The sequence below is a fragment of the Amborella trichopoda genome, chromosome 6 (assembly GCF_054954075.1).
Source record: "Amborella trichopoda isolate Santa Cruz 75 chromosome 6, AtrichopodaSantaCruz75HAP2 v2.0, whole genome shotgun sequence".
NCBI classification, from domain to species: Eukaryota; Viridiplantae; Streptophyta; class Magnoliopsida; order Amborellales; family Amborellaceae; genus Amborella; species Amborella trichopoda.
The window spans coordinates 15,584,269-15,592,865 of NC_142341.1; the positions used below are offsets into that span (position 1 = coordinate 15,584,269).

General features: G+C 39.1%; 1 protein-coding gene across 1 annotated transcript; it reads left to right on the forward strand.

Moving 5' to 3' along the window:
• On the forward strand, positions 1 to 3,087 carry LOC148781625 (uncharacterized). Its single transcript, XM_088870870.1, has 5 exons — positions 1 to 1,065; positions 1,158 to 1,285; positions 1,372 to 1,447; positions 1,537 to 1,875; positions 2,996 to 3,087. The coding sequence occupies exons 1-5, from the start codon at positions 6 to 8 to the stop codon at positions 3,085 to 3,087; spliced, it is 1,695 nt and encodes a 564-aa protein (XP_088726996.1). The 5' UTR covers positions 1 to 5.
• The last annotated feature ends 5,510 nt before the right edge of the window (positions 3,088 to 8,597 follow it).

Genomic DNA, 8,597 nt, shown 5'->3' on the forward strand with positions numbered 1-8,597 from the left:
AAGGCATGGTTAAAGGTACAAGAAACATGTTAGGGAGATATGTTGGTAAATGGTTCTACGATAAAGGGATTCCCTTTGATGCAGCCAATAGCCCATATTTTCCACCTATGGTTAGTGCAATCCAGAGAGCCGGGCCCGGGGTAAAACCCCCGACGGCATATGAGCTCAGTGGGCCAATATTAGACGAAGAGGTAGAGGAAGTTAAAAAGTGGATTGAAGAATATAAACAGAGTTGGCCAAGGACAGGAATTACTCTCATGAGTGATGGTTGGTTGAATAAAGTTAGCAAAAAGGAGTTTTTAAACTTCTTGGCCTATTCCCCAAAAGGTACAGCTTTTTTGTCTAGCAAAGACGTATCAGGGACGAAGAAGGATGCAAACTTCTACGTACGACTATATGATCAGATAGTGGAGGAGGTGGGGGATAAGCATGTAGTCCAGTTTATTACGGACAATGCGCGTGCATGTGTTTCTGCGGGCAGCAAGTTGATGGATAAGAGGAAGCATCTAGTATGGACCCCGTGTGCTGCGCACAGCATCGATCTTATGTTAGAGGAAATCGGTGAGATCAAAATTGTGAAGGAGACTCTAGATGAAGCAAGGTTGGTGTCGAGATTTATATACAACCACTCGAAAATATTATTTCTGTTTAGAGAACACTCTAAGAAAAAAGAGATAATCAGGCCTGCCATAACCCGCTTTGCGACCGATTACTTAGCTGTGGACTCCATTCGACAATCTGAAGGTGCATTAAAGAGATTGTTTACTTGTGAAGAGTGGTTAAATGACCGCCTCTCGAAGTCCAGTACCGGTGTAAAAGTGGATAACATAATCTCAAATAGGCTGTTCTGGTCTCAATGTTCCAGTGTTGTAGAGGCCACTGCCCCTTTGGTCACGGTGTTAAGAATGGTGGATGCTGATAAGAAAGCTACCATGGGTATCCTTTATGAAGGTATTGAGAGGGTGAAATCAGCTATTGGGGAGAAGTGTAATTTTGCTAGCAAAGTGATCGAGATTATAGAAAAGAGGTGGAACACCAAATTCGGACGTCCAATTCATTATGCTGGTAAATATATATTTATATCATTACAATGTTTCAGTTTAAATCATTTTTTTATGAAATTGTAAATGACATTTTTCTACCTATATATTTTTTAGGTTACTACTTCAACCCAAAATTTTTCTATTTGACACCTGAACAACCCCACAAGATTATGGAAGGGGTCAGATACATTATTGCAAGGTTGGAGAGAAGCCATCGAAACCAAGTAGCAGCAATACAAGAGGTATTATTTAATGTTTGGGTAAGAACTTCATTGAGTTGTTATATTTGTGAGGAATAATGCACTAAAACGTAATATATTTGTTTTAGCTTGCTATGTATAGGGATGCTATAGGATCCTTCGGAACTAGACTTGCCAGAAATTCTCGAACTATGATGGATCCAGGTTATCCCCTCGCTAATATTTTGTTTATTCATATATTTAATCTTATGAATTGTTCTTGCCCTTACAATGCTTTTTACATTTTAATCCAGCTGAATGGTGGGAGATATATGGTACTGATGCACCTCACCTAAAGAGGATAGCAATCAAGGTGCTCTCCCAAACATGTTCTGCTACTGGCTGTGAGCGCAACTGGAGTACGTTCCAATGGTTGCACACTACTAGAAGGAATCGACTCGCTTCTGAGAAGCTTCATAAACTAGTCTACGTTCATTATAATTTAAACCTCAGAGAGCGACAAATAAGAAGGAAGCTTGAAGACTATGGGCCGATAGACTTAGACACAATATTTGTCACAGACACAGCAGACCGATGGGTAGTCAAAGAGGAGGAGCCAGTGTTGCACAAGAGAGCGTTCCTTGAGGCTATCGGTGATGAAGATATTGAAGAAACTGATGAGCGGCATGAAAGAGGAAGCAGCCAGCCAATGTATCCACAATATGTCGATGATATTGCACCTAATGAGGGAGAGTGGGAAGGGGGTCTAAGAGAAAATGAGAGAGATGATGATTCTGAGGCCACCCTATCCCAGCCATATTATTCACATATCGAGTCCCAACAGCAACAGTGTAGGGATGAGCACGACAGTGCAGGTGAGCATGAAGGATGGACAAGCTTTGGGGATTTTGGACTGGGAACACAACAAAACACTAACACTCAGGGATTTGGGAATAGTCAGACGCCCGCTAATATCGATGATTCGTTTTTAGATCGAATCAATGAATTGTCAAACGAATTCAATCAATGGCACCAGCGTGACCAAGAAGAACAACAACGTCGTCTATCATTTTATTTTTAGATCGTATGTTATTAATTTTATGCTTTATTGTAGTCCATGTATGTTGATATACTTATTCCATGATAATTCTATGTTTATCCTTTTGTGTGATGTAAATTAAATGTTGAATGACGGTTCATGCAGGGAAAGAACATATCAATATTCGCATATTCATCCAAAAACATGAAAATTCTTAATGGAGTACCCTCATTTTTTATTGAATTCCTAAAAAACAATATTTATAATGAATTTTAATAATTTTTTCGGATTTTTTTGAAGCTTTATTCTGACCGATTCACCCGATTCCGATCCGGACCGCCGATTCGCCGATCCGGATCGGTTTTTGAAAAGCCCGATCCGGGTCACCGATCTGATTTTTAAACCATTGTTATAGACAGTGCTTTGACACCACCATTTGCACAAAAGTGCCTCATTCATTAGTGGCAATCTCCTTAATCTTAAACCTCCTTCACCCTTTGGTGTGCACACCTTATCCCATCTCATAAGGTGAAACTTCCTTTCTTTTTTGAACGAACCCCACAAGAAATTGCGCATCATGATTTCTATACGCCTAAGTAACATCGAGATTTGATAAATTGGAATATTCACTAAGCACGACAGCAACAAAGTAACACGGCCTCTTAGGGAGAGATACCTAGGCTTCCACAGTTCTAGCTTAAATTGAACCCTTTGGATAACATTGTTATAAGCAGCAATTGACAAATTCCCATTTGAGATAAGCATGCCCAAATATCTGAAAGGAAACACATCCGCCCTACATCCAAAATTGAACGCTAGATCTTGAAGCACATTCTCATTGTAGTTCACCCCAATCATTGTAGTTTTACCAAAATTAGTCTTCAATCCCATTAATACCTCACAGCACGTTAAGAATCTCTTAATATCAAGACGTGGTCAATATTCGCATCACAAAACAATAATGTGCCATCAGCATATTGCAGATGGGAAATCCTCATCCCATTCTGAGCAACCTCAAATCCTGAAAAGTACACCTTTTATCCATCATGTTTCATATTATCTTAATAAAGTATTCCGCATAGAGGGTAAAAGAAAGGGTGATAATGGGTTTCCCTGTCTGAGGCTCGTAGAAGCCCTGAAGAAACGTTTTGGACTTCTAATAATAAGAATAGAAAAGTGTGTTGACGAAATACACCCATAAATCCAATTTCTCCATCTAGGGCCAAAGCTCATATTTTTCAAAATCTCCATCAAAATACACCACTCAACCCTATCGTAGGCTTTCTCCATATCCAACTTAACCACCACACCCGGCTCCCTACTTAATAGCCTGAATGAACACATTCTTGAGCAGTAAGTACACTGTCAGTAAGCATTCTATTTTGAATAAAGGCTGATTGAGTATCAGAGGCAAGTAAAAAAAGAACACTCTTCATTCTTTCTGCTAGAATTTTAGCAATAATTTTGTAAAGGCTCGAAAGAAGACTGATTGACCTAATATCCGAGAGGGAAGAAATAACATATCTCCTAGAGATTAACGCTATAAAAGTAGCATTAACATGTTTAAAGAGCTCCCCTATCTCCATAAACTCTTTAACCATCTCTAGCAACTCGACATTGATCACCGACCAAATCCGTTGGAAAAAGAATATTGGGAAACCGTCCGGTCTAAGGGATTTATTCCTAAGAAGTTTAAACACAACTATCTTTAATTCTTCCATTGAGATCTCAATTTCAAGGTTATCCACCACGCAGAAGGAATAGTAGAGAAAGTTAGGCCACCCATCTTAGGCTAAAAGGGCATTTCTGAAGAAAAAGCTGTTTGAAAATGAGATATAATACTAGTTTCCCAAGCATTATTATCATTTGTATCAACACCAGGAACCTCTAATACTGAGATATCATTATGTCTCCTTAAAGCACTAGCAGTTTCGTGGAAAACTTAGTATTACGGTCTCTTTCTTTAAACCACATCACTCTAGACTTCTGTTTCCAATAGATTTCTTCCAATCTGAAAAATTCATCCAAAGATGATAACAACTTGTTTCTATGAGCCAAATCATCCTCAGAAATAAGCCATAACTGTTGCACATCCTGCTCCCATATCTGAATATAAAAAAGCGTCTGATCAATTTTGGATTTAAGAGATAACCAGTTTTCAGCTTTCCATGTTAACAATTTATACTTAACATTGAGAAGCTTTACATGAAGTTGAAAATCAACTGAACCAATGGTACTTCTAGTTTCCCACATGGATTTAAGTAAATCAGCCACACCAGGTTCATCTAACCATCCCAACTCCAACCTAAAAGGTTTCCTTCTACCATTGATTAACTTTATGTTAAGCAATAATGGTCTATGAACAGACGAAAGTTTAGGTAAAGCTTTTACAGATGCCAACGGGAAAGTTTTCAACCACTCCCGAATAACCAGAAATCGATCCAATTTCGATATAACCAAATTAGTCGCACTGTTATTAGACTCCTAAAATAGCAGTGGACCCCATAACTACTTAACAAATGCAAATTTAGGAACTAAAGACTTAGTTTCTTGCAAAATTACGACGACATGTCTATACTTCTGAATCAAAAGCTTTAAGTCATTTCTACGTCTAGTTGCACCTAGACCTCTAACATTCCATGATAAAATACGCATTAAAAGTGCGAAGAAGAACCCCCCTTCATGAAGAAACCAAAATCCCCCCATCTTCAAAATATGCTTCCACATCCTAAGTGTCGTTAGACTTGGAGGAGTCGCTACTAATATCCATCATAGTATAGATACCCCACCTTAAGATGGCTGCCAATCTAGCTGAGAATCTAATCGGACGATTCTCCTTCATAGACGAAACCTGGACCTTAGTCTTCTTAGGAGTCTCTGAAAGCGTCTCAGTCACCGTAGCAGCTTTTGCTTTCTTTCCTTTCTTCAACTTTTCCTTGATAGTTTTCACAACCATAGCTAAAGGGATATCATAAGAAAAACTAATAACGTCCACCATCACCGCAATCTTACCATTAATACCACCATCACCATCCTCTGCCTATGAACAACAATCAGCAGATAGAGAAACCACAGTTTCAGAGCCTATGACATTAACCCGCTCCACAACTTATGGGTTATCAATGTTAGGCTCCTGCATCTGGCCAACACTAGGAGCTAATTATTCATTCTCAAAATGAAGGAAAAGTGGGTCTTCTTGATGAATCATGTTAATTGGCTAGGCCCATCCAGCCTCTACTACTGCCAAATCATTCCCCTCTAGAACAATGGGAGCATCATCCGAGACTTCTTCATCTGTGGTAGGGACCTCCTCTTCCTCAACAATCATGCCAACATGCTCCTCCTGTATATCATCAATCATAGCCAAGGCCATTGGATCAATGGGATCCCTTATCACGCACGAGCATGCGCCTTCTTCTTAGCAGCCAAGCGAGACGGAAGGAACCTCATCTTGGAAGCAGCAGACCACCAAAGTAGCACCACTTACAAAAATTGTTTCACCAACAAAGAAAGAGGACTGCGGCGACCAAATTCAGCCTTTGAAGGAGCATACGAAAATTTTTGAAAATCCAACTGATTGACCCCTTTGTCTCTATGCATCCTTGAAAATAGAAGCACATCCTTTTCCAATGCCAAGGGATCAGCATGTGGAGAGGAGGTGGCAACTCCCCCAAGGAAGATGGGATTCGCCGACTTTTCCTTGAGATTTGAAAAAACATGCTTTGGTACACTTAAGAGATCATCTTCAGCAACGAGCTGCCGTTTACCCCAAGACTTAGACAGTAAGAGATAATCAAAAGAATTACTAGGAAAGCAGCTCACCTGAACCCAAATCTTTTTAAATTTCAAAACATTAGAGCCCCTAGGGCCTCCACTTGTTTTCTTCAACCGCATGAAGTGGGATTCAACTTTCATCCCGCCCTAGACCCCACACCATGGGTCTGTCGCTTCTTCTTCTTATGGTTGACCATTGTCCAACTATCATCTTTAATGGGTTGATCACCATCAAAAATCGAAGCTGACTTCACATCTTTATAATCGCTCACCTCTATAACTGAATCAATTAAAAAACTCTCTGGGCCCACTTGTAAGTGAATCTTGGAAGGGAAAAGTTCCTTAACCAAACGCCAGAGTTTAACACGTACAAAATCTAAGGGATCCATTCTCAACAACTCCTAATCAATATCACAATACGAGCCACACACATTGGCCAATTTTTGGAATATTGCATATAAAGGGATGCCCCGAAACCTAATGCATACATTTTCCTTCTCTGCAATAAACCCATGAATAGAAGGACTCCACGGATCCAGTAAAAGAAGTTTACCATGAACTCTGACAAATTTGTTAATAGAAAGTACAAAGCTAACCTTATATGCAGATTTGAGGAAGAAAATCACCTTATTAGCTCCAAGAGAGCGCACTTCCCGTACATAAGAAAGACCCCATCCCCCAAACCAAAAACGTCATTAGAAGGGGGAGAAAAGGAGCCGATTACCACCGAATTTGTTCTAAAACTGGTATCCTCCACAAACTTGCGATCAACATTAACGCATGGCACGAACCCCATTTCCACTACCTTACTCCTTGGATCTCCGCGGTTCCAAGGGGCAAATATCCCCCATACCAGAGCCACTTCCCATTCCATATCTCAAAATGTGGTGAAAACCATGGTCTCCAAAGGCCCCGATTTGGGCAAAGACACTCTGATCATTCCCCAATAAAGTATAAAAAGATTACAATAAAAAAATTTAATCACCTCACCTCAAAAACCAGGGTTTTATGACTATCACGGTCCTGATGATGACCTTCACAGATTTGATACTACCGTGAAGGGTATTCTAGGTAAAAATCATAAGCTGTAACATAATGGTGGTATGAATGAGGTTTTAAAAAAACAGGGTCTTTTTGAATATATAATTTCTTAAAAAAAAAGAAAAAAAGAGAATTCAACTGATTTTTGCATTCTTTGTCCCGTACTCATTTCGAACCAATTTGATTACTTCCCTGTCACCTCGACGACTTTTCAAACATTGCTTTTGAGGTTTATATTGATTTTAGCGTGGTACATGGCATATGGTACAAATGTTGAATATTAACCCCATTTATTCGTATTCATTTGGGTAGGTTTTGCATTGAACCTTGTTATTCGGAAAGCATATTCGATGTGACTTTAATGGAGCTAAGAGAGCATTAGTTTTCATGAAAACAATGTGGAACACGACTCATTTTCTATTTTGGTAAAGCGAGGAAAACTTCAGAGTGCTCACTTTCTCCTATACGAACAAAATGTTTACCAGGCTTCTAAAACTTGTAACTGGGTTAGGTAAACCGATCCAAATTGGTGATTTGATTTTGGATCAGCTGATTCTCAAATAATAAAGAAACAAGCCAAAATAAAAAATTCAAATTTAGTAGAAATTGGGATATTACGTAGGGATGGCAATGGGTCGGATCGGATCCCAGCCAACCTCCTTGGATACGACGTGATTATGTTTCACCCGAATTTGGAATTGGGTCGGGTCCATGCAACTTGGATCCGGACCCGACTCTGCCCCAGGTCTAATAATTAGAAAAATATTTATATTATCATATATTTTATATCAGATCGGGGTCAGGTCGACGGACCCCCACCCTGACCTGACTCATCTTGATAGAATCCATATTGAACCAGGACCAAGACTAGACCTGAGTCAAGTTTAGTTGCTTGACCCGAACTCAATCTGTTGGGTCCAAAAAATGGACCTAGACCCAAACCCAGTTTGGGTCGACCTGCAAATCGACCCGACTATTAGGCTTGTGTAGACCCTTACTCCCCACTCCCCTTACCCAATCCAGATTTTGACTGGAATGGCAATTTTTAAAGGAAAAAGTTTATATAAGGTTTCAACCTTAAAATATAGAATTAAGGATGCACCTAAAAAATCCATCAAAAAATATTGTTTTAATGTTGAAAAACCTTGTAATTGATCATCTCGACAACAAGATGTATGAATATGAAAAAAGAAGAAGATTTTGAAAAAGAAAAACATCATTAAATGATTCATCTTATCTTAAAAGATCATCAAATGGCTCGAAATATCTCATTTAGCATAGCATGGTATAAACGATACATCTTTATGAAATGAAACTTGAAAATTAAACCTTACATTTGTAATGAGATTTTTTAAGCCCTTTAGTGACCGTTCTAGATATTCTAATCTAGTAATAATTTTGAATACAAAAATCTAGATAATGTCCTCAAGCTAATCAAATATATTTTAATTAAATGATAAGGGGCAAGCCACTCTCAGACAGAACTGTTCCCAGCTTCCCCTTCCCTCATTTTCTCTCTGA

Excerpts from the sequence above, each read along its gene's own strand:
- LOC148781625 (XM_088870870.1), top strand. The coding sequence starts at position 6 with ATGGTTAAAGGTACAAGAAACATGTTAGGGAGATATGTTGGTAAATGG. Across the intron at positions 1,066-1,157 it reads ACGTCCAATTCATTATGCTG|GTTACTACTTCAACCCAAAA; the intron begins GTAAATATATAT and ends TATATTTTTTAG. Across the intron at positions 1,448-1,536 it reads TCGAACTATGATGGATCCAG|CTGAATGGTGGGAGATATAT; the intron begins GTTATCCCCTCG and ends ATTTTAATCCAG.